This window comes from Hyperoodon ampullatus (assembly GCF_949752795.1).
Source record: "Hyperoodon ampullatus genome assembly, chromosome: 4".
In the NCBI taxonomy this organism is placed as follows: Eukaryota; Metazoa; Chordata; class Mammalia; order Artiodactyla; family Ziphiidae; genus Hyperoodon; species Hyperoodon ampullatus.
In genome coordinates, this window is record NC_136917.1 from 84,968,764 (window position 1) to 84,996,072 (window position 27,309).

At 34.6% G+C, this 27,309-nt stretch overlaps 1 protein-coding gene across 1 annotated transcript in view; it reads right to left on the reverse strand.

Moving 5' to 3' along the window:
- Positions 1-266: 266 nt before the first annotated feature.
- WDR36 (WD repeat domain 36) overlaps positions 267-27,309 on the reverse strand; it is a 37,230-nt gene continuing 10,187 nt past the window's right edge. Inside the window, exons 9-23 of the mRNA XM_079702542.1 lie at positions 26,899-27,019; positions 26,328-26,393; positions 25,275-25,361; positions 24,051-24,200; positions 18,974-19,084; positions 18,294-18,459; positions 17,396-17,504; positions 15,312-15,391; positions 9,553-9,660; positions 6,769-6,866; positions 6,232-6,377; positions 3,760-3,879; positions 3,491-3,572; positions 1,826-2,013; positions 267-456 (exon numbers count right to left, since the gene is read on the reverse strand). Of these exons, the coding sequence (XP_079558668.1) occupies positions 307-456; positions 1,826-2,013; positions 3,491-3,572; positions 3,760-3,879; positions 6,232-6,377; positions 6,769-6,866; positions 9,553-9,660; positions 15,312-15,391; positions 17,396-17,504; positions 18,294-18,459; positions 18,974-19,084; positions 24,051-24,200; positions 25,275-25,361; positions 26,328-26,393; positions 26,899-27,019 (1,782 nt within the window). The 3' untranslated portion in view covers positions 267-306. The remainder of the gene's footprint in view (positions 457-1,825; positions 2,014-3,490; positions 3,573-3,759; positions 3,880-6,231; positions 6,378-6,768; positions 6,867-9,552; positions 9,661-15,311; positions 15,392-17,395; positions 17,505-18,293; positions 18,460-18,973; positions 19,085-24,050; positions 24,201-25,274; positions 25,362-26,327; positions 26,394-26,898; positions 27,020-27,309) is intronic.

Below are 27,309 nucleotides of genomic sequence, written 5' to 3' on the forward strand. Positions count from 1 at the left end.
CATATGTTACAAATATTCAAAAAACATGAGCTTGGTGATGACAATTCAAAAGAAGTCATACCCAAGTAACTGATGTGAAGAGACTCAGAAAATAAATCATTTGAGAATATTCTTTATGTCTTTAAAACAAAAAATAGGTATAATTTTATTTCAAGAAAGTATTTAGCATTTAGAGTGGAGAATGATGGACTAGTTGGTAGTGCTGGCATTTATTTTCTTTTCACACTGACACTTGGATAACAAGGTTGTAAGTTAAACTCGATCTCTTTAATATAAAAGTCTTTATTTAGTCACCTAAGTTTATTTTTACAACAAAGCACTTTTAATGTAATTTAAAACACACATGCTTTGATTGAAGAGTGATTGTAAATGGATCCAGTTTTCTTCCAACTGTGATGACAACTTAGTCATTTCCTCTAGAAGTACTGGCTCTGAAGGAAGCATTTTAAGGTGTAACTGAAAAGAAAAACGATAGTTGAACATTTAATTTAAGAAAATTAAAATTTTGTTTATTCTGGATTTAACTGTTTTACCAAGGAAGCTCAGAAGGTACTATTCTTAATTTTTTTTCTTAAATGCTGGTTTATTACCATCTCCCATCTCCCTCTCCTCTATTATGAGTTCCTTTATGGTACTGTCACTCTTTTAATAGAATTCAAGTGGTCATCACTCTCCTCCACATAAGGACAGTCCTGATACAGATCCAGAAACAAGGTCCCAGTTCTAACACTAAATCTGTATTTCTGTGCTTCTTTTAAGTTTCTCCTTTCATAGTAACCCATTGTTGATGAATGACCTATGGGCCCTTTGCTTTATTTTCTAAAGATTTAAGTAAACTTATATTCAGGAAGGTAAATTTGGGAAAGAATATAGAAACAATTTATGGCATTTCTATTTTTTTATTCTACATACTACTTTTCAAATAATTTAAAATAATTGGATCAAGTGAAAAGTTGTTTTAGATATTTATGGGATAAATGAAGAATCTTATCTGCTATTACTGAAAATCAGCATCATCTACCTCCTTCAATACATTATACTACTGAGATAAACATGAGTTCTCTATTATATTAGTCATAAAAGCAACTGTCATTGTCAAATCATTTGAAACTCCTTCAACCAGGATAGAAGTAAATATTTTGATTTCAACAGTAGAAAAAACAAAACAAAAAATAAACATAAAACCTGACTCTCTTCATGATCATTAAAAAAAACCCTGCCAAAATGTAACTACATTAAAAAGTTAAGTTTCGTATACTGATCAAATGGATGACACACAAAAGTCAGGGGGTTGAGTCAAAATTGTGTTAAAAAACAAAAGCCAACAAAAAACAATTACAAGCTGCTGCACTATCCAGCCATCCAGTATGGTAGTCACTAGACACAGGAAGCTATTTAAATTAACTAAATTTCTATAAAGTGAAAAATTCAGTTTCTCAGTCCATTAGCCACAATTCAAGTGCTCAGTAGCCACACACGGTAAGTGTGGATATGGAACATTTCCATCTTTGCAGCAAGTTCTATCAGACAGCACTACTCTAGAGGAGGGCAAGCTGCAAAGTACTGTTTTATATATTAGACTTACCTTTATTTTTTTTTTTTTTTTTTTTTTTTTTTTTTTTTTGCGGTACGCGGGCCTCTCACTGTTGTGGCCACTCCCGTTGCAGAGCACAGGCTCCGGACGCGCAGGCTCAGCGGCCATGGCTCACGGGCCCAGCCGCTCCGCGGCACGTGGGATCTTCCCAGACCGGGGCACGAACCCGTATCCCCTGCATCGGCAGGCGGACTCTCAACCACTGCGCCACCAGGGAAGCCCTAGACTTACCTTTAAAAACAACGCAAGGTATGCCTGGGCTAACTCAAAGTCACGCTTTTTGTCCAACATCATCCCGATCATTTTCAAGAAGCTCTTCATAACTTCTACAGAACCACCACCATCAGGAGACAAACTTCGCAGCTCTGTTTCAATTCCTGACGGGCCTAATTCTTTCAGAAGGTTAAGAGCAGCTTCATCTACATTAAGTTTTAATAAGAATCCAGTTATTATCTACAGTCATTTCTTTTAGGAAACTAGTTTACATTTCAAACCCAACATATACTTAAATTGCACAAGAAATTACTTCTATGGCTTAATTTTTTTTTTTTTTTTTTTCCTGGTACGCAGGCCTCTCACTGTTGTGGCCTTTCCCGTTGCGGAGCACAGGCTCCGGATGCGCAGGCTCAGCGGCCATGGCTCACGGGCCCAGCCTCTCCACAGCATGCAGGATCCTCCCGGACCAGGGCACGAACCCGTGTCCCCTGCATCAGCAGGTGGACTCTCAACAACTGCGCCACCAGGGAAGCCCTATGGCTTAATTTTTGTTTTGCATTTTCAGTAATTTAAGCTTTTTTCCTATTAAGGCTGTTAAAATCTAATTAATACCTAGCAACAGACATTTTAATATGCTCATGAATCAGTCAGAACAAATCCAAATGTAAGAAGGCTATAGAGGTATACGCCAAGTTATTAATAGTATTTGCCACTGGGAACAAGATGAAGTGAGGGAATTTATTTATTTTTCTTTCTATTGTTATAAAAATTATAAAAATACCACATGATTATTAAGAAACATTAACACTACAGAAATGTGTGTGGGAAAGACTCCACCTTAATCTTACCCACCCCAAATCTACTTCTTTTCCCTAGAAGTAAGCACTCTTGTTTCATAAGCATCCTACGAAAACATATTCTATACACTTACAACTTTTATACGAGGTATTTGATATTACAATGGCAATGACTATGCTTTTAGCTTTCTGAAAAGGAACACCACCAATGACAAAAGTCTAATACGTTTTATTTTCTGTTCTTCAGTATATATTAAATAGTAGTGCTTTTTTTCTTTGTTCCCCCATAAATATAACAAGTTACTCCCTGTTTAATCCTGCTATTCTTTAGCCATCAGTACCATTCTTTGACTTTTGCCAATGTGCACTCGAGTGACAGTGGTATGAAAACAAAGCATTTGGATCAGAAAACAAGAGGATAAGTCAAACAGGAGAATGTGATTTTTGTTAATTGCTTACAGCTCTTACTATCATTATTAGCTACAGTCTGTAGCTTTCAAAGTTTAGATCTATTAAAACACTCAATAAATTTTAAAATTACCTTTTTATGTGATAATTTGGTAATATCTGAAATTATCTAAGACAAAAGTCTCTGCTGTATTGCAAACTGTATTTGTAAGTAAAAACAAAAGCAAAAAAAAATCCAATTTTCCATAAAGAATGAAAGGTTCTCAAAAGATTATTATAATCTCAAGATCATCTGAGTTTAGTGTCACTCATTTAATATAACACAAAGCTAAAACTACTTAAGATTAAAACCAAAATTTCAGTCCTTCTGGTTTTTACTTTCAGCTACTGAGAAATCTAATACTTCACTCAATTCTCTTCATATAAAGTAAAATAAACTGAAATACTTGGTACAATATTTTATAATTTAACTTACATTTATTATTTACCAGTCCTTCCTCAAGTTTCAAGCAGAAATCTGATTTTTGAGCCAAAATTCCAAGATTTACCACTTTAGACTTAAACAAAAACAAAAACACATTATTCAAAAACCATAAATGTAACAAAAAATTTATAGTTTATAATTAAAAGCTATCAGTAATTTACTCTGTATCTGTAAAACTGGGTCTTGGTTAAAACTACAAATGTAAAACACAAAATACGCACCCCATATACTTAGAATGCTCCCTCCAATTTGCTTCTTACCTGTTGAGGATCACTATTTTGTTCAGGTGCAGCATATCTGGGTACAAGGCCAGGAACTGTTGGAATAAAAAACGGTGCTGATTTGGGTACTTTCGGTGGTTCCTTTGGTTTATTCTTTTTCTAATTAAGAGAAAATGAGAAAAGGAAAAAAGACTAGTAAGTAATTAAGTATTTAATTCCCACTTAATTTTTAAAAAGTCCAAAAAGTAAAGAAAGGAATGAAACTTTTTCAGACTAGGATGCTAAAATAAAATCCCAACCAACCAAAACCACAGATATCCGTAAACTGGGATTCCCAGTGCAAACCTCCAGTATTCTTGCTGATAAGGCAGAAGGAAAATGACAGGGTTCAGGAGAAGCTCTAAGGCAAAAACAGCGCATTTTCCTGAAACATGAATATTTACGTGAAGAAGTAACAAGTAATTTTGAACTTCTTTTATACTGAAATACCACCTTTTCTGCAAAATGGGCTAGAAAGCAAAATTTACATAAATGCTCAACAGTTTTTCAAATATCTTTTCTCCAAAAGAAATTTGGAGCCAGAGTTAGACTCCACCATTAGAAGTAATTTGGTGAAATTTTTTTGTGAAGCATGGCCCTCATTCTTCTATTTTGTTGGAATTTTTATTTTTCCTTAGTACTTTGTGCTTTTAAAAAGAGAATACTGTTGCTCATTTATAAAATATTTCAAGTGTTAGCAAAATTCTATCATGAAAACCTCCCTTGGAATTCCCACTGACAGAATTCAGTTTTGGTGACTACATTGTTACAGATCACTATCTCAGGAGCATATGGTAAACTGCCTAATAAGGGAGTTGCACAATTTTACCTTACACTATTCCTCTTCCATTCTTTAGGAACCCTGGGGAGTTGCTTTTTGAAAGAAAGCCAGGGATACTTGTGGCCTCCTGGAGGCACAGCATAAAAGAAAGTTGTTACATGAAAGCCAGACAAAGCACTGTCACTAGCAATGAAAGCACAGCCCTTCTTTGTGATGGTAGAAAGTGTAGTAAAAGTCACAGTTACTCTTCTAACTCATTGTTCTTGAGTTAGAAGGCAGACGGTCACTGAGTTGTAAATAAAAACAAAGGGCTTTGGAGAAGTTCCACAGGGCTGTGGAGATCACCTAATTTCATAAAGAAAACCTAAAGTAGAAAAGTTACCCACAGGACAAAAATAAAAATTCTAACCTCTTTCATTCAGAAGGAAATAAAAATATTGAAGGTGTTAGCATATTTCTTTCATAAAAAGCATTCACTCAGGTTTCTGTATGTTTTTATGCAGAACAAACTATATCTGAGAAAGAAGCAGAGTGGCCCCCAAATTTAGCTCAATTAATTGGACATTACTCTAATTGCTCCCTTTACACTCACCTACTTGTACTTTTTAATGTATTGCTTTTAAAGCTATTCCATAAAGTAGTCCCTTTACGGTTGACAAACTAGACAACATAATGGAGAAATTTCATAATTATGTGCCTGGACAACATACATTTATGCTGATGCCCAATCTTTCAAAAAGTGAGCAAGTAAAAAGAAGCACTTTTAAATTCTGTGAGTCAAATTAACATATGAAAACCTCTCTCTTTTCTTACCCAAGACACACACAACTTTTCTTGTGTTGTTATTAGTTACAAAAATACTTGCTGCACCTTGTCATAGTTATGTCAGTGTTCCTTACACTTTTTTTAATGCCAGCCCTTAATGTGACTTAGTACACACATAACCTCTGGTGACTGTATGCATTTCATAAAACAATACTTACCCTAATTATCAGAGGATAGTCTCTGAAATTTTCTACTCTAGTCTATACCTTTCAATTGCTTTTGCTACTCACAAATAGGGGTCATGAAACATGCTTTTAAAAAATTAATTTATGCCATAATTGTCCATTTTTAATGTAAAATTGTAAACTCCTCAAGGACAAAGGGCCTAAGTTTTTTTCCACTGCTGTCTCAGGACACTACCCAGTACCTAGTTCATATTAAATTATGTGCCTGAACCCAACAGCAAATCTTCTTATAGCTGTCAGAGCAGGGTGTGGTATGATAAAGGGTGACTGAAGCTTACTTTTAAAAAGACCAGTGAAAGTATTCTAATCCCCAAAATGTCTAGGAATAGAAACATCACACATTATGGCAATTTTTTTTTTCTTATTTCAGAAGTTAAAAAAGTAATTTATTAGGCTGGGCTTAAAACATCCAATTTCTAATAGCTCTGTAGCTGCAGGCTATACTTTTGCTATATCCAAAGGTCCTTCATTGCCCTCAAAGTTGATATATATATATAGAGAGAAAATCTTGCGATAATCATACTAGATTAAACAGCATTTAACCAAATGGTATTCTCTTTACTACCTTAGGCATCACCTGCTCCTCCTAAAGCCCTCAAAGTAAGGGAAGCTATCTCTACTAAAGAAAATACTTTTGGAATGTGTCTTTAGGGGCCAATATTAAGTGTACTATAGTATTACCTTAATAACATCAAGATTAAGAAGATTTTTCCACCGGGATTCAGGAAGGAGTGACAGAGTCACCAGCTGCTCATTCAACTGTTCTGGGGAGTCATACTCTATCATTTCATCACTTGGTTCTATGGTTTCTTCTGATAATTCTACATCTTAAAACAAAAAATTTTCAGGTAAAACAAATTAATGCTGAATGAGATTTTTATCATATAAAAGCAAATTAGTTCCATTAGTATTTCATAACATGTTCACTCAATATAGCCTTGTAAAATCTTTCTATTTATTTAATTCATCTTCTTATTTTCTCATATTAACTACAGTTCCCATCACCAGACTCAAAACATTTCTCCACTGGTATACTATTTGATATCAATACCACATCAATTATATCTTTGCATAAATTCATGAAGTCATTCAAAATATTTCATATAAGCTAAAAAATACTTTGATTGAATGCATTAAATTTTGCCTTCAGTAGCAATATCCTGCACGTTAGGTTTATTATATTACACTTCAAAAACTACTTTACTATTTTGTGATTACCTTGGGTTTGACAAGTACCAGGAAGCATCACTACTGAAGGAACATAATCTGTGGGAAGTGGCCGTAATGAAACAACTGAATACAGGGAAATATTGGACCTGAGAAACAAAAACATAAGCAATATTGTAAAACATAAAAATATGTTCAGGGAAACTTCAATTACTGGTAATAATCTCCACAATCTTTAACTTGGCTATAAATTCTGATCACTTGTAAGTTAAAAAAAGATCTCAAAAATAGTATTAATTTGAAAATGCTGATTCATATCACAGATGTCATCACAAGAAAGATGTGCATACACATTATTAATGGACTCTTTATTTCTAATGTAGCACAAAAAACTATTGGGGTGGCCAAAAGCTTCGTTCGTTTTCTCCCCTAAGATGGCTCTAGAAACACTTAGTTGTCTTCAGCTTCATTGGAAACAATTTTGTTAGACTGTAGGTGACAGCTGTCATATCAGCGTGCATTTAAAAAAAGACTTAGCAAATTGGTGAATTTTCGTGTAGCCATTTAGTGTTGAAAATGGAAGAAAAAAAGCAACATTTTTGGCAAATTATGCTTTATTATTTCAAGAAAGGTAAAAATGCAACCAAAATGCAAAAAAAGATTTGCACAGTGTATGGAGAAGGTGCCTTGACTGATAGAACGTGTCAAAAGTGGTTTGCGAAGTTCTGTGCTGGAGATTTCTTGCTGGACGATGCCCCACTGTCAGGTGGACCAGTTAAAGTTGATAGCGATCAAATAGAGACATTAATTGAGGACAGTCAACGTTATACTAAGCAGGAGATGGCCAACATACTCAAAATGTCCAAATCAAGCATTGAAAATCATTTTCACCAGCTTGGTTATGTTAATTGCTTTGATGTTTCTGTTCCATATAAGTTAAGCGAAAAAAACCTTGATCGTATTTCCACATGCGATTCTCTACTTAAAAACATTTCAACAGCATTCCGTTTTTAAAACAAATTGTGACGGGCGATGAAAAGTGGAAGTGTACAATAATGTGGAATGGAAGAGATCGTGGGGCAAGTGAAATGAACCACCACCAACCACACCAAAGGCAGGTCTTCATCCAAAGGTGATGTTGTATATATGGTGGGAATGGAAGGGAGTCCTCTATTATGAGCTCCTTCCAGGAAACCAAACAATTAATTCCAACAAGTACTGCTCCCAGTTAGACCAACTGAAAGCAGCACTCGACGAAAAGCATCCAGAATTAGTCAACAGAAAACACATAATCTTCCATCAGGATAATGCAAGACCGCATTTGTTTCTTTGATGACCAGCAAAAACTGTTACAGCTTGGCTGAGAAGTTCTGATTCATCTGCCGTATTCACCAGACAATGCACCTTTGGAGTTCCATTTATTTCGGTCTTTACAAAATTCTCTTAATGGAAAAAATTTCAATTCCTTGAAAGACTGAAAAGGCACCTGGAACAATTCTTTGCTCGAAAAGATAAAAAGCTTTGGGAAGGTGGAATTAGGAAGCTGCCTGAAAAATGCAGAAGGTAGTGGAACAAAAGGGTGAATACATTGTTCAATAAAGTTCCTGGTAAAAAATGAAAAATGTGTCTTTTATTTTTACGTAAAAACTGAAGGCACTTTTTGGCCAACCCAATATTTATTTGAGAGATCAGTAATGGCTAATACTTTTATAAGGTAACGTAACATCCATATATTTATATTGCTTTGACAAATGGCAACCTTCATATAAGGAAATTATAAATGAAGTAAAGATGGACTGAGAGAATTAAGTCAGAGAGAGAATATGCTGATCAGATTCTTGGGGGGTTGCTGAACAGTCATGGATTTCTCCTTTCTAGAATGGTCCTCTAAGTGCTACCTGACCCTGCACCATGGCCTTGGATGACTAATCAAGATGTGGATACCTGTCCCAAAGTGGGCTAATCAGATTCTGTCTCCCAAACATAATGAATCTGGAATGGAAAGTAAAAATTGGAAATATCAGATTCTGAGTTAATAGCTGAACTATATGCTCTTGCTGCTGAGGTACCACAGCTACCATTCTTCTCTTGTCTTGATTGTTCAAGCCTCAAAGATTCCAGGAGATACTCCATTTTGCTTATTAAGATGGCCAGAATCTATTTCTATTATATAGTGAATTTACTTTCATATTCTAAAAAGCCAATTAGAAAATCTTGTAATTAGAAAAGGAATTCATTTTTTCCTCTTCCTCAATAATAAGAGTTAAAAGAATTAGGCATCTAAACTCAGAAAACAAACGAAAAATTTTCTAAACCCAGATAATGGATCATTTATTTTGAACTCTTCTATGTTCATCACCATTAGAAGACCACCATAAAGATCTGTACATGGCTATGAAAAGTTATGCAACTAAAATGAATCTTAGAAAGCATTCTGCCCACACTTATGCCTTATTTTATAGATAAAGGAGTCTGAAGTTGAGAAGTGACTAGCCAAGGTCATAAAGGGGTATTGAGGCCGTGGCAGGAAGACCAGCCTGGCTGGGGATATCCCTTTTCTAAGATTTTTAAACTCACTTATCCTTTCCGCAAATAAAAGCCAAATAGTATAACAGATAAAAATCAATCATGTGGTTTAGAATACACACTTGAGCAAAGCTATCTAAATTATCAAGCAGATGTTGACTTAGTCATAGACTTAGGGTGAACTATGTGACATTTCCATTTTATAAGTTAAAAAAAAACCTAAAGGGCAATGTTAGAAACTATGATTGTCTGACAATATCATCTTCCTTTTCCTTCTTACCCCAAAGAGAACTGTATACAAGAACTTACCATAGATAAATTCCAAGGTGGTCTACATGGGAAGTGGCCAGAAAGTCTCCAGTAGGGGACATAGTAACATTAAGAGGAGCTGAGTCCAACAAAAAGCTGTCTATAAGGCTACAGAAAGAATCAAGATGTTAAAATATTTGAACTCTACCAAAAAGGATATAATTCACAAAATACATTTTTGCTAAAAAAACAAAGGGTAAGAGATGCAGAAAGTTTTTCTTTTTTAAATCACCAACACCAGAAAGTCATCACTAACAAAGAGCTTTGTTAACTAAGTTACTATGTGAAAATAATCTTCTTAATGAGAAAGATCCAGAGCAGAGCACTAAATAGACCAGTTAACTGGAGAAAGAGTTTCAACAACAGGGAGAATACAGGAGGAAATGCTGTTTTTCTGGAATGCTATTTTGGCAGACTTGGAAACAATTCTAAAGATGTCACACATTTAAAATAGATTATCAGTACTCTCCTGTATTTGTTATTTCAGTGAAAACAATAAAAGGTGTAGGCAATAGAAGAAAATAATAAAATCGTTATAAATAATAAGAGAATGGTAGTAGAAAAAAAATTTGAGCAATTCTGTTTTTCAAATAGGTAACCATGCTATCTATGAAACATGAAAATTCAGTCTATAGAGCATAACCATAAAGCAGCTTATAGAAACTAGTCTCACAGCTTCAAAAAGCTGTGAGCAGGGGTTGAAATTGGGGAGGAAAAGGGAGCAATCACACTCAAGAAGAAGACTCAGAACAGCTTCTCAGAAAACAGTGTGTGAGGTGAGCCTTACAAATGGACAGGAATTCAATGGATGTTGATGGTAAAGAAAGCATCTTCTGGGTGAGGGAAATGTGGAGGGCAAGGTGAGGGAAAACAGTGTGTAGCGAGGAGTGCAGTCTTGAATACCAAACATCTGAGTTTATTTTTGTCTTTTAATAAATGGAAGGTCACTACAGGCTTTTGAGCAGATAGTGCTGCAATCTTCACTTTCATAAGAAAATCTGCTAGCAGAATGCAGAATATATCTGAACAGAAAGAACAGTGAGATTATGGTAGTAGTCATCTAACAAGCAGTGAAGATTTGAACTAGGATGGTGTAAGCAGGAAGTTTAACGAGGTGAATTTAAGGAGCAAAAGAAAGGCCTAACACATTGGCATCTTGCAGAAGAGGCTTCTTAGGCTGGCTAAGAGTGTGAATACCTTGTATCTTTAAGAGGAGTATAATGGTTTTAATCAGGGCTGTTTTAAAAACTACTCACTGAAGCCAATACATTATCCATGAGAAGGCATGGCAAGATGACTGAAGCTCAGAATCTACATTAAATAAACCAAATTATTTCAAGAAAGCAAATGACAGGTTGACACTTTTTTTAGTGCTCCATGCTAGGAAGTATCCTGAGCACTTGTGCCTACTAATTTAATCCTCACAACCCTATGAGGCAGATCCGTCCTAACTATACACAGTAGAAAAATGAGGCCCAGTAAGATTTAAAAACTTGCTCAAGGTAGAAAGTAACTGAGCCATATCTGTCACCAAGCAGTCTGCACACTTAATCACTATAAGCTCAGTAAAACCATTACGGAAACTAAAGGTACAACAGTTTGATAGCACACACACCCAAAAGATGCCTACACTGGTGATTCATGAAGCACACTCTGAGCAGCTCAAAATGAAGACTTTCCAGTGGAAGCATTAAATGACTTATCCATGATAAAATCTCTCTCAATGTGTGCACATAGTGATTAACAATGTGAAACTTAACTAATGAATGCAAGGTAGAAGGACAAGACTAAATTTTGGAGCACTACAAACAAACCAAAGTGTGCTCAGGACAATGACTGATGTTTAATTTTCACTTATGGGGAAAAAAGGTGAGTAATAATCTGGCTGCTCAACCCTTCTGTGGAAACTCACAAGAACAGCTGCTCTTGGGAATCAAAGGAATTGGGGAGAAGGACGTTTGCTAAACACTTATTATATACCAGAGACTGTAAAATTATTTGTTAATTCATTTAATGCAAACAACCTAGAGCAGAAACTTTATCTCCATGTATACTGATGATTAAACCTAAACTCAGCAATTTCAGATCTTACCATTTCTTCTTTGTCTTAATATTTGTTCACTACAAGTGTAAGTGTGTGAGGGGTGAAACTCCCTAACATGGTTCAGAATCTATCTGTTAAAAAGAGAAATCTACTGCTTGAGCAAATTTATTTTACTTGATACTATAATTGCTTTGGCAAATTCTTTGTGCAATGTGACTTCCACAGCTGTTGTGTGTGGGTAGGCTGGCCTTCCATTATGTAAAAGCATCAAACTGAGGAAGGTCGTTTCCACATCCATAGCATATTTTACATGGCCAAATTAGTTCATAAAGCTTAAGTCTACAGGCTTAATCCCAGACCTAACTACCATATAGTCTCCTGCTAATCCTACAAAATGAAGTCTCAGGTAAATTATGTTTTTTGAGAGAAAAACTGAAAAAAAATTCCCATTTTAAGGGATCAGATTTTCAAGTACAGAGCTCCTCATAAACAGAGGTAACATTAACCCACTTCTGATTATATTCTAAACAAATGCAGAGAATGTCTAGATGTTCAATCTCCAAAGTGATGGAATCACCTTACAAAGGAAACTTTAATGAATAGAATAAAGGGATAGTTTTGCCTCAGTGAGAAATGCAAAACAATGTTCTACTGCAATTATTGTCATGTAATGCTCCTCAGAAAGCAAGGTCAGTGGGATGAGACAGAAAAAAAATGCAAAATTCTATTAAAACTATTTAATTTTATATTTTTCTCACCCCCAAAAGAGTTCAACCTAAACTTCTAGGAGATTAAAAGCAACCAGAAGTTACAGGTGGTAGTGGTAGGGGATGACAGATTAATTTCAGGGATAAAAAATTTCAACTCTGGGGACTTCCCTGGTAGTGCAGTGGTTAAGAATCTGCCTGCCAATGCAGGGGACACGGGTTTCAATCCCTGATCCAGGAAGATCCCACATGCCACAGAGCAACTAAGCCCATGCACCACAACTGCTAAGCCTGTGCTAAAGTGGTATTTTATCAAAATAAAATAATAAAAAATAAATAAATTTAAAAAAAAAGAAATTAAAAAAAAATTTCAACTCTGCTTCTCTGAGAATCCTACAAACACAAGAAAATTTTCAGCACTTAAACAAAAAAACCTTTACAGTAAACAGTTCAGTACCTATGCAATTTGTTTTAATAATTTATTTTTTTGGCTGCATTGGGTCTTCGTTGCTGCATGCAGGCTTTCTCTAGTTGCGGCAAGCGGGGGCTACTCTTTGTTGCTGTGCGCAGGCTTCTCATTGCTGTGGCTTCTCTTGTTGTGGAGCATGGGCTCTAGGCACACGGGCTTCAGTAGCTGTGGGGCGTGAGCCAGTAGTTGTGGCTCACGGGCTCCACAGCACAGGCTCAGCAGTTGTGGTGCGTGGGCTTAGCTGCTCCGCGGCATGTGGTATCTTCCTGGACCAGGGCTCGAACCCGTGTCCCCTGCATTGGCAGGTGGACTCTTAATCACTGCACCACCAAGTAAGTCCCTGCAATTTGTTTTAGATAGGCACAATTCCAGATGGATACATCTGTATGTTACCACACACACCAAAGGTTTACTCATATGTATCACTTTTTAGCCTTCATAATGAGTATATTCATTCTTTACATATTTAACATGTTATGTAAATGATAAAACTGCTTACTGAAGAAAAAACTAGGACTCTCCAAAGGTTGCCATACTAATTATGTTTAGGCAAGGCTGATATCACAACTATTGGGAAATGTCTTTCCCCTATGCTTATTACAGCAAAATCTCATTAACAAACTATGTTGCCTTGGGCAAATCACTTAAATTCTCTCTGAGCCTCTGTTTCCTCATCTGTAAAAGAGGACTAAAAAACAGTACCTATACCTAATAGGATATGAGAAAAGATGAAAAATAAAAGCATATAAAGTGCCTAGCAGCTCATGGTAAATGTTAGCTTGGCTGCAGTTAGGCAGCAGCAGTTTTATGATACTGCTTTTCAACCTTTCTCATTTGCTCCACTTCAAATCTTAACGAAAAAAGTAGTTTTTTCTTTATCAAAAATACACTTTGGTCCAATCATTATATTTTCTTTTAACAATCCCTATGTGACTCACTTCTTGCTCTGGTGTTTCTCCCAGCTTAATGCTTCTGTATTCACTTAAAATCGCCTGTGTTCACCGAAAAATAAGATACCAGAGTTGAAAATCTATCAGATTTGAATCTGTTCATCTTTTTACTAAAATAAGAAATTCAGCAAAAAAGGCTAATGCTGAGTCAAAGACTGAGTCAAAGGCTTTGAACGCTACTTTCAGATCCTAATTCTTCCATTCCATAAAAACCTTACCACTTTAAAAAAATATTTTGCCAATGTAGTACTACTGAACATTAACCTGTCTCTCCCATCTAACGTGAACTTAAACTACTAAAAAGGAAAATGAAAAGGGCATTGTGTCAACTCTATTTTCTGTACAACCTTCCTACTGTAAAGTCATTCAAATTATAGTGTTCACTTTTAGATAGAAGCAAAAGTCCAAGAAGCAAAAGACTAATCAATATTTCTAATGGTACCTTTAGAAAAAAGTTTTTTTTTTTTTTTAATTAAGAAAGTACCAACTTGAGGTGAACGTTTTGAAGCTGAAGGACACAGGCAACTAATTATATTTTGCTTTACTCTATTTTAAGTACAAAAGAGACACACCTGTGGACCAAATTCCCTAGTTATTAGAGTTGGACCCATTAGTGACACTCTTGCTGTGCATATTTCCAAATCCAGTATGTATGCTGTATAGACAGCTCTGCCTCATTCCTTTATCAAACTTAAAGGGAAATAAGTACATCAGGGTTTTTCCTTTCTAAAGGTCAAATTGCTTTCAGGTATGAGCTTATCTAATTCCTGAGAAAGAAGAGGAGTAGAATTGGACAAAACTTAGTTTAGGAATATTTCAAAAGATTGAAAAGCACTAGCTTCCTTCTCATCTTTCTCATGTATCTCTTTCCTTATGGTATGTTTCTTTTCCCATCACTCCTTTCAAACTCAATCTAGGCAATTCTATGTTAAGTGATATGATTTCAAATTGCATCTATTCCTACATAATTTTTAACAACAAAGTACTCTCTCTCTCAAATTACTGAACAGAATTAATGTTTTTTCTTCAAGTGCTGTTTTAGTAGCAAGTTTCAATCTATGACAGATTTCTGAACACTGTTGGGTTTTACCCAAATCTTAAAACACACATTTTCATTACTTTAAGGTATCTAAATGTCTTTTGTCAAGAATTATGTTAGAGACAGAAAATATATAATACACACAAAGCAAAGTGTTCTGATCTCTTAACTAAATTCAGTATCAACAACAACAACAATAAAAACAAAAAAATACTCAAAATAAAAGTTTTTATTCCTAAAGTATGATCTCTACTTTGGAGTATCAAAAAGGCCAAATGTGCTTTCTTAAGGTTTATGCAACTCACTTCTATATCTCAATTTTGCAGGAATAGAGAACCTGAGAGGTTGGATTTTTCTATTATCTTTTATGGCACTAATCTCTGCTGTTTGAGATCAAAAACACTCCAAGGATAAAATATAGTCAGGTTAGAAAAATCCCCAAATATATTCACATTCAAAAAGTACATAATCCATTAACAACAGGTAAAAGTCACATGTAATGACAATGACTGAGAAAACCTCTGATAAGGTTAGAGATTTAAAAACTCACCACCCAGATGGAAGGTCCCAAGTTCTAATAGAGCAATCCATTGAAGCACTTATTAACCAACGACCATCAGGACTGAAAGCCTTTAAATTAAAAAAAAAAAAAAAAGAATGCATATATAAATATATGTGTGCGTGTGTATATGTATGTATTTCTGTATGTATGTTTGTGTCTATATTTAACAGCTTAAAGAATACAAGAAATGAAAAGATAATGCATGCTTCATTAAAAAATGTTTGAAGTATAAAACTTACATCTTATTACATAAAATACCATCTTATATACCACTGATTTGGATACAGCTAAGGACTAAGCTTTTACATGAATTATAAAAAGTTTTAAAAATGAACAGTTTCACCCAATTTTCAATTTCTACTCCATAATCTCCTATATTTGTAGACAGTTAACAAACTGTTTGACTACTAATTGTTTTTAACATAAAACTGCTGTTCTGAGAACATTCTATTAGAAATATTTTATGAGCCTAATTTCAATAATAAAGTATCTGTGAAAGCAACAAAAGCTCCATTTCCTTGAAAAGGTTCTATATATTAGAATGGCTTTCTAAGAATGATTTTGAAGAATGCAAATTCTCTTAATATAGTGAAGTTACTAAAGAAGTCCTTCTGCTTGTACTTATAGATTCAGTTAAAAGTCTTTTCTTCCTTAATGATGTTTTATTTCCAAAGTATAAATTAAAACCACAAAAATCAGATTTTCAAAATAAATTTAAATAATAAACTACTTATGCCACCATGAAGAAGTTATATCTTCTCTAGATAAAAATGGAAAAATAATAGCTCTCTGCCTGCAGCACATGAGCTTTAAACCAAGTCAAATGTAAAAGAAGACCCAAAAGGAAAAACTTTAATGTTTATAATGGTAGTAGATTGTTCATCCAGGAGTGTAAACACACCATAGGGATTATGACCATCCATATTAGCAAATAAGAGTGGGATAAGTGAACTCCAACTTGGTCATGGGGCTGCGATGATACTGTGGAAACTCAAACCTTAAGGTGCAGAGAACTCAATTTACAGAAGGAAAGTGCAGATAATAAAGTATAGGAAAATGACTTTGATAGGTGAAGTCATGTATAAATGCTCATAGGTTTAACGGAACAGGAGTAATTTGTTATTGACTAGGGGAAACTCCAGACATATAACTCGAAAGTAAAGTTTGAAAAGGAAAGAAATAGGAAGAGCAAGATGGCATTGACAGATGTTTTCAAAAATGCAATTTCATCAAAATTACTCTACTCCCACCATTTCTACAGATGCTGTCACAACAAATTCTGCTGATGGGTAGTTCTGCCAATCTCTTATCTGCAGAATAACACAATTTCCCGACCATTAACCCCCCACCCCTGATTTTTAAGGAAATGGGGATAAACATTGCAAATTCAGATTTTTGGTGTGAGAACTGATAAGTAAAAGTAGCTGTTGGGAGTGTCACTATGTAGGATTTTATTTTATTTTATTTTTTCTGTTTCAAGTAAATAAAGGTATCTGCAGTTGATGCAAAGTCTTCAACTTACATTTTTTCAACGAGTACTTATTACCATATTTCTCACTATAACAACATAATAGTAAGTTAAAACACATTTTTATTAATTAAACTCTTTTGAAGTTAAGATACATAAACTGTAGAAATAACACTAAACTAGAATGAACCAAGAATCAGATATTCCAGGTCTCCTATTAATTCATTATGAATGTAGAAAAACAGAAATGAGTTCTCTCAGCTTAGTTTAGTATTAAGTCAAAAATGATACACTTATGTTTCAATGATTCACTCTCCAAAGTATATTCTGGCCTTGTTTAAAGAGAAAAAAATCAACTCTGGGATTTATACTTTAATGGCATTAACTTACCTGAGAAATATTAAAATATTAAACTTCTTTTAATTCTAAATTTTCCTTAAAAATCTTTTTTGAAAATTAGTCTCCTAATTATTTATTTTGAACATCTCCTCATATGATGAGTTTAATGCTATTAAAAGATAAGTTTCAATTATTTGAACTTTTTAAACCTAAACAGAAATAGAAATGAATCAAGTTTTATTTAAACATCCGAAGTTTGTTTTACCATGTCATTTATTTGGCCTTGGTGTCCAGAAAACTCTCTGACAATCTTCCTAGTTTCTATGTCCAAAACAGTAATGGAGAAGTCATCCAAGGCGAGTCCCAGAATGCCACTAGCAAGATAAATGCAACAGTTTTAATGAACAAACAAACAAACAAAAACCCTTGAACTAAAATCTCAGTCATTTAAATTTTGTTAATCAAGTATACTTTGGGAGAAATTAAGCAAAATGCTGTCCTTTTATATGAAAAGTCTGGTTTTTCCCACTTGGTAAATTACCTATAGTTGACCACTTTACATGAGGGTTAGGGCGCCACCCCTCTGCAGACAAAAATCTGCACATAACTTTACAGCTGGGGGACTTCCCTGGTGGCACAGTAGTTAAGAATCTGCCTGCCAATGCAGGGGACACGGGTTCCATCCCTGGTCTGGGAATATCCCTCATGCCATGGAGCAACTAAGCCTGTGCGCCACAACTACTGAGCCTGCACTCTAGAGCCCGCGAGCCACAACTACTGATGCCCATGCATCTAGAGCCCCTGCTCCGCAACAAAAGAAGCCACCACACTGAGAAGCCCACGCACTGAAACGAAGAGTAGCCCCAGCTTGCCGCAACTAGAAAAAGCCTGTGTGCAGCAACGAAGACCCAATGCAGCCAAAAATAAATTTTTTAAAAAAAGATATTAACTTTACAGTTGGCCCTCCATGTCCCTGGTTCTACATCTGTGGACTCAACCAACAGTGGATCATGTAGTGCTACAGTGAGTACTTAGTGAAAGAAAGTTGTGTATAACTGCACCTGCACAGTTCAAACCTGTGTTGTTCAAAGGTCTACTGTACTTAAATTAAGAACTAAAAACATCAAGAAGAAAGTCCATTATCATTAAAAGAAAAACTTTACCTGTCTCTATGTAGCAGCATCATATTTGGAGATGAATCAATGCTCACAGAATGAATTAAAACTTTGTTTTTAAAGTTCCAGAACTTGAGTACTCCTTCACTACCAGTTGTAATTGTCAACTGGTTTAATCCATCCACTGCAACACCTCTAACAGATCCTTTATGGGCTTTAAAGCATATGTTAAAAGAAAAAAGAAATAAGAATTGCAACTGACTCTCTGAACACTACATAAACAGTGATTCCTTTATTTAAATATCTAAGTTCCCACTATTTAATGCCCCTAAAATCTTTAAATTAATATGGATTTTAGGGAGCAGAGAGAAGATTATTATACCACTTGAGTAATAACAAAATCCATCAGGTTGATGCCATGAAGGTTTAAAAAAATAGTTAAGATTTTCTGCTTAATTAATGCAAGGAGAAGAAAAAAAGAACCTTTAATTTCTATAATATCCACTTTCCCCTAATACAACTATGACTTCATTCTCTTTATTTCAACATGGTGTTTCAAATAGATATAATGGCAGTATCTGCCACATACGGCTGATGATAACCCATATACAACTTTAGCAAAATGACTGGCACTCAAGAATTTAATAAATGCCAGCAACAGTTATTAGCCTTTTATCTATCTATATTACTTTTTTAAAAAATAAGAAAAAGAAAAATAAATTCAATACCTTGATCCTTGCCAAAACTTCCTCGGTGTATACCCGACTGCATGTTATATACATCTACATTTCCTGATGAGAGACCAATCACAGCAAAGTTTCCACAAGAAGTTATATCTGCTGCCTTAAAGGAAAAAAAATTAACACAATGACACAGAAAATAGTTAACATTTTTATTGTACTTCATGGTTTCCAAAGTATTTTTTTTAATCTACTAATTATCTCATTTAAAAAAATGATAAATGAATTGTTTTGTTAATTTTCTTAAACATAATGTAATTATATTTGGGTGTATTAGAAATATCTGTTTGATTCTATCTCCATTCTCTAAGAAGTATGGAGAAATCCATACTTCCAAGACAGCAAAACATAACCAAAGTTAACTCAATTGAAATTCACTCAGGAGAATGGTATATCAACTGGTCTTCAATTTTTAATTTATTCACAACGGTACTAAAGTCAAAGCACTCCATTGCCTAATTTCTCATTACCTGACTTTTGTAATTGCTTTTATAGCAGATATAAAACTGGAACCATATCAGTTGGGATGTCCAATGAAAAAGCCCAAAATATTTTAATTACAACATATTAGGAAGGAAATACATGAGATACTGCATGGAAAACACTTAGTTTATAAGCAGTTTCTGTAAAATAAACTCATATTTTAATACTTAAAGTAGCAATATTATATTAAAAAGATGTCTTTTTTTCTGTTAAAAACATGAGACTGGCTATGTGGTGGGTCATGCTCAGAGAAATCCTTCATTGCCACTGCATCAGTCAGATGTCACCCACCCAAGAGTTAATTCAAAAGACTGTTGAATTTATGCCTAAAGAAATACATGACTTCTAAGACCTAAAGGAAAATATTCAACAGAGGATATTTAACTGTGCAAAGCAGCATAAGATTGATACACCACTGAGTCAAGATATCTTTACAAAGCATCCACAGAAGTATGCTCCACTTACATCTATATTTTTCTAGACAATTGTAGCTTATTACTTAGAAAAAGTTTTAGATAGGAAATTATGGACTAACCTTATAAAGCATTCTATCTTCTCAAATAGAACACTAACATAATTTTACCTATTCTGAACAACTCATAAATGTTTATGCTATGTTATATATTTATGCTCTCAGGAACTAATAAAGATACTAGGCTATAACATACAAGTAATGGTCCCTGATGGCCCTGCTATACAGTAGTCCCCCTTATCTGCAGGGAATATGTTCCAAGACCCCTATCTACTGCCTGAAACAGTAGATAGCACCAAACCCTACATATACTATGTTTTTTCCTGTACTAATGGGCAGGTAGTGTATAGAGCATGGACACGTTAGATAAAAAGATGATTCACGACAGAGAGGGACAGTGCTACTCAGATGGCATGCAATTTAAAACTTATAAATTGTGTACTTCTGGAATTTTCTATTTAATATTTTCAGATCAAAGTTGACTGCAGATAACTGAAACCATGGAAAATGAAACCATGGATAAGTGGGGACTGCTGTACTTTCTGGAACTTGCATTTATTTTAATAGGATTTATTGTTGTTAATGGGACTGCTTCTGGAAGTCTCCTTTTACTTATTTATTCATTCTAACCTATTGTTGAAGACAGCACAAGCAAAGCAAAAATGAATAAGCTAAGAAGGTTACCTCTGATTGACAAATTATACTCTAGTACATGGGTTCTCTGATAAATACTTACTGGTTTACTACTTATGGGCTCCTGGCTTTGTTCCAGATAGCTGACTCCAACCCAGCACCAGTTAAGTATCATTGTGTGTGTGTGTGTGTGTATACACACACACACACACACACAATGTTTTATGAGTGATCATTACAGGCTATGAGTTAAGAACATAGGTTCTAGAAGGAGTGGTCCTAGGTTCAAATCCCAGCTCTTCCATTTACTAGTTTTAATGATCTCAGGCATATTACTCATTACAGTAAGCCTCAGCCTCAGTTTTACTGCCTATAAAAAGAGGCTAACAATACTCCATATCATAGGACTGTTGTGAAAATAATATAAAATAATATTGATATGTGCTAAGCAGAGAGCCTAGAATAAAGTAAGCACACAAAAAATGTTAGCTGTAATTATTATTACCACTACTATTACAATAGCTACTCAAAACTTTGCAGGTAAACTTAAGAAGTTTAAGATAGACTCTCTATGGCTTAGAGATAAAAGCTTAAGAGTGAGGGGCTTCCCTGGTGGTGCAGTGGTTGAGAGTCCGCCTGCCGATGCAGGGGACACGGGTTCGTGCCCCGGTTGGGGAAGATCCCACATGCCACAGAGCGGCTGGGCCCGTGAGCCATGGCCGCTGAGCCTGCGCGTCCAGAGCCTGTGCTCCGCAACGGGAGAAGCCACAACAGTGAGAGGCCCGCGTATCGCAAAAACAAAGAAACAAACAAACAAAAAAAAGCTTAAGAGTGGATTTTTGTACTATGGAGAACAGAGCATACATACTGATAAAAAAAATTTGTACAAAATAGGATCAAATGTGGTTATACTTTAAATATGCATTTTCAAAAGCAGAGGCATCTAACTAATAGAGCTAATAGATAAGTTCAGCAAGGTTGTAAGACACATGATCAATGTGCAAAAATCAATTATATTTCCATACATTAGCAATGAACAATCTGAAATGAAATTAAGGAAAGAATTCTATTTATAACAGTATTGAAAAGAATACAATTCTAGGAAAAATTACCCAAAGAAGTATGAGGCTTGTATACTGACAACTACAAAACACTGCTAACAGAAATTAAAAATCTAATTAAGTGGAAAGACATCCCATGTTTATGGACCAGGAGTAATATTACAATGGTTAACACTCCTCAAACTGAGGTGTGGAATCAACAAGATCCCTATCAAAATCCTAACTGCCTTCTTTGCAAAAATTGGCAAGCTGATGCTAAAATTCATATGGAAATGCAATAGACCAGAATAGCCAAAGCAATCTTGAAAAAAGAACTTGGAAGATTCAATCATCCTGATTTCAAAAAACTTACTAGAAAGGTACCATAATCAAGACAGTGTGGTACTGGCGTAAAAAAAGACATACAGAACAATTAAAGAAAACTGAGAATCCAGAAGAAACCCCTCACATTCATGTCAAACAATTTTTGGCAAGGGTACCCAGGCCATTCAATGGGGAAAGAACAGTGTTTTGGGCAAATGATGCTGACATAACTAGATATCCAAATGTAAAGAATGAACTTGGATGCCTACATGACATCATACACAAAAATTAACTCAAAAAGGATTACAGATCTAAATTTAAGAGCTAACATTATGAAACTCTCAGATGAAATCACAGGAGTAAATTTTTCATGGCCTTGAGTTAGGCAATATTTTTCAAAAAACCACAAGGAAAAAAAAAAAGGTTGGACTTCAAAATTAAAACCCCTTAAGCTGAAATGACACCAACATGAAAAGGAAATGACACCCCACAGAATGGGAGAAAATATTTGCAAATGACATATGTGATAAGGGACCTGTATCCAGAATATATAAAGAGCTATTTCAACTCAAGGGGAAAAAGATAAATAACCCCATTAAACAATGGCAAAGAATTTGAATAGACATTTCTCCAAAGATGTAGAAATGGCCAATAAGCACATGAAAAGATGCTCAACATTGTTAAGTCATTGGGGAAGTGAAAATCAGAAACCACAGTGATATACTACTTCATACACACTAGGACAGCAATAATCAAAAGAACAGATAAGCACAAGTGTTGGCTAGGACATACAGAAATTGGAATCCTTATACATTGCTGGTGGGAATATAAACTTGTGCAGCCACTTTGGAAAACAGGTTGGCAGTTCCTCAAAAACATTAGTTCCATTATGACCTAACAATTCCACTCCTAGATGTAAATATAGAGAAACAAAAACATATGTCCACACAAAAACTTGTGCACTGATGTCCACAGAAGCATTATTTATAATAGTCAAAAACTAGAAACAACACAAATGTCTATCAATTATCAATGGCTAAACAAAATTTCAAAAGTTGAAAATGAAATATTATTCAGCAATAAAAGGAATAAAGTATTGATACATGCTACAACATGGATGAACCTTAAAAACATTAACCTTAAAAATGCTAACTGAAAGAAGCCAGTCACAGAGACCATATATTGTATGATTCTATCTGTGTGAAATGCCCAGAACAGGCAAATCTATAGACAGAAAGTAGGTTGTGGTTGCCTAGGTTGGGGAGATGGCGAAGGGGAAAAGTGAGAGGATGGAGCTTATTGCTAATGGGTGCAGGGTTTCTTTCTGAGGTGATGAGAATGCTCTAAAATTAGACTGATTAGATTTTGGTGATAACTGCACAACTCTATGAATACACTAAAACCCATTAAATTGTACACTTTAAATGAGTGAATTTTATGGTATGTGAATTATATATCAGTAAAACTTTTTTTGAAAAAGCAGAGGCAAAAATTCTGCAAACCAAATTTGACATCATTTCTTTATACCTTAAAACCTGAACCCAATAGAAGACTTACATTATTATCAAAAGAAAACAAAATAAAATTTTAATAGAGGAGTAAGAAGTTGTAAGGTAACAGTGGCATTTAAAAACCATATTTAAAAAAGGCTTAGACAGTACTCAATCAGACAAATATAAGAAATGAAGGATTTAAATAACTTCTACATCTTTAACTCATTAAAGATTTAGCTGAATCTTACTCCTACACTGAAAGAAAGAAAAGGAAGGAAGAAACCTTAAGATTCACATTCATCGAATATATACTCAACATAATTCAGGTATGAAAGTGTATTGATAAATGCTGAAATCCCCCTCAAAGTGTATCCTGAGTAATCCTATATTAATCAGAAAATTAAAATAACCAATATATAACATCTAATTAAGCAAAACTTAACTTAAACTTAAAATAATTCTCTCCAAGCTGGAAAACTTAACACTATTAGGAAAAAATTTCAAAATGTTAAACTATGTTCTTTGTTCTTTCAATGAATATTATCATTAATAAACTTGAGTATAATAAGATAACCACAAGACAGTTTTACAGGAGAAAATGCCCTTAAAAACAAGTTCACTTACTGTTGCAGTTATGTCATCTTTCTTCAGCTCTTTTGGCTTGAGAAAGTAAGCACCTATTGTAGATCTTTGATAGTTCCAGGTTGAGCAAGATAGCTTACCTTGATGGCAAGCAATGATACCATCCCAGTCACTTTCACGAGCTTCCTCTAAAACATAATTAAAATCATAAATCAAATTGCTTTTCATTCCCTCATTCATTCACGAATCTTATTTATTAAGCATTTAATATTCTATGTCGTAATTAGGCACTAGGGACAGGATGGTAAACAGGTAATTTCTGAGAGCAATGAGCTTCCAATCTAACAACAGGTTCTGATTAGAAGAAATTACAATAAAGTAAGATGGTGTCTTGTAAGAGCACTCAGGGAGTTTACTAAGAGATCAGGGGAGAGTAATAAATGGCTCCTTGAAAGAAGAGGGGTGGGAGGAGGACAAGGCCACTAGGTCACATTACCAAGGGTCTTGAAAGCCATGTGAAGGAGAGGAGGTTGCACCCAAAAGGTGATAAGGAGCCATGAAAGATTTTTAAGCATATAAATGACATGATTCAGATCTTTTAGAAAGACCACTCAGGCTCTAAGATAGAAAATAAACAGGAGGGGGGTTAAAGTTAAAAAAAAATTATCAGTCATCAGGTTGTTATAAATAACCTTGAAATGGAAATGGTGCCTATACAATTATTTCTATGATAGTTTTCGCGCAACAATCTTATCACCTATCTACATTTTCCTTAAAATCACTTCTTCAAATGATGCACTGCTCAAATGACACAATATACTAAGACCTCAGTGTGTTCAGATCTTTATTAAATTAGCCAGAGCTCTATGTTCTCAGTTCTCACCTTTTTACATTAGTGACTTTCTTATACCAGGCATACAATAGAATAAATAGAAGAGCTACAAAATGAAAGAGCAAATATTGTTTATTAATAGCTTACAGAGAACAAAGCCTAAATTATTAGATAACAAGTTCAAATTATAAATAACTCATTTTCAGTCTTCACACAAGACTAGCATGCACTTGGGATGCATCCTGGATTCTTATTAATATTTGCTGAAACATTTATTAAAATGGGAGAAATAAAGAAATATATTTTGAGTTACCCTCTGAATGCTTATTAATATTTGTAAAAACATTTATTAAAATGGAGGAAATAAAGAAATACATAGGAGGAAATAAATGACAGAGCAGAACTCGAAACACAGTATGAAGTTTCTTACCAGCTGCAAACTTTGTGATGGGTGGAAGTCTCACTGACATGGCATTCTGAAGTCCTTTACGTTTGACTCTCTTTTTATTTATTAATCCTGTGGTTAGGGGAGAAGGGAATAGAGCTATGAATCCTTCTTAATGAAAAATGTTTATATAAAAAAAGCTATTCATTGTCATGTAACTATAAACTTCAAGATATTCCCATTTAAGTCAGGTGCAAAATAAAGATGATGCTATTAGCACTATTATCAGTAGTATTAACAATGACAGAAATATAAATGAACAGACTGCAGTCACAATATTAGCAAAAAAATAAATATTAGCAAATTATATTAAAATATATAAAATACCACTGAATAATCTTAAATATGTAGGACCAATAGGAGGAAAACTAAAAAAACTTCACTGAGGAACATTAAAGACAACTTGAATGAGGATATATCATATTCCTAGATGTGACGATTCTTAAAAATATCAAATCTCTCCAATTTGATTCTAAGAAGAATTATTTTGGATATTGATTTAAAAATGATCCTGAAATTCATCTGGAAGTATATACATGCATGAATAGCCAGGATATTAGCTTACAAAGAAGAGTAATTATAAATAAAACTGAACATTTTTGTTTAATAAACAAACTCTTTCAAATAACAGAAACCATGGGAAGGGATACAGAATAAAAGAGCCCTTTTTGCAAAAAGATGGGATGCTTCTTACTTTGATGCTTTCTCTAAGCTTCCTTCCATCTTTAAAATGTTATAGTCTGCAGATGGCTCAAGTTAGATCATCAATGCCTTTTCGGTGGCAGCAGTATGTATTTACCACTTAAGATGTTTCTTACCACCTAAGATATCTAACTCTTCAATAACCTTACAGTAGCACCTCAGTCACTTCTATAGCAACATCGATCTTAAGTATCTTACTACTACTCTTTCATACAAAGGATTTTTATTTCATCTGAAGAAATTATCAATGAAACCTCCTCTGATTATCTCACAGAATCTTGAAATGATTTTGTACGTGTGACCAACAGCTTTTTTTCCATCTTGCAAAAGACGTACCATGTCCCAAGCTCTTGTTAAATTTTTCATGTATTGTGGAAAATGACTGAAGAGTTCCATCCTGACCTGTTGATATACAGAGAAAATGCCTAATCAAGCTTCATCGAAACAATGGACCATTTAAATCACAGCTCTTAAAATATTAGATTCTACAAAAAGCTTGAAGTTAGTTTGTAGCACTTTAAAAGGTGAGCTGATTGCAACTACCTAATTTATCATATTCAACTGCACACAGAATGCCATTTAGTAAGAACAAAGGATAAAATGAGGTGCTAATAATTGCCAGTAGATTATCTGTATAGGCAAGGGCCACATTTCTGGAATTTGCCCTTTCTGTCTCTGAGGATTAGTAAATAGAATGACACTCCAAATAAAAGTAATAGCAGCTACAGTGTTCCCTGAAGTATTCAAAAACAATCACCTCATTTTACCCAGATTTCCAAGTCACTCAAAGGGACATTTGAATCTAAAAATGTGTAAATACCAAATAAATATTAAATACCTAATAAATATTAAACACTCTGCTCTCATTACTTGCTGAAATAAATTAATGCACAAAGCAGAAACTCACTTGCGCTAAGAATTTGTTGTCCGTTTTGTCCATAATATCTTATTTTGGTAAGAGGAGCACTATGTCCCATTCTGAATCTCAAAAGCCGGCCTTCACCTGTGGGACCATCAAATATCCATATCTGCCAAGAAATAAAAAAGTAAGGTTCTTCCACAATGTTTTAAGTGATCTGCAAGCAGTCAAATCATCTCCTATACAAATGTGGCACTGGGTAGTGCATGCAGACCACTGACCCTGGAATGGGGGCTGGGGAAAAGCTAAGCTGTAACTCTCTTCACTTCGCTAAAAGCATGTAACCTGCTGTGCGTTCTATTTCATCTGTATCAATATCTTATCCCATATTCCCTTCATCTGCTAGGTTCCAGGCTGATACAGTACAGCAGGCTTATAATAACCCAAAGGGTAGGACAC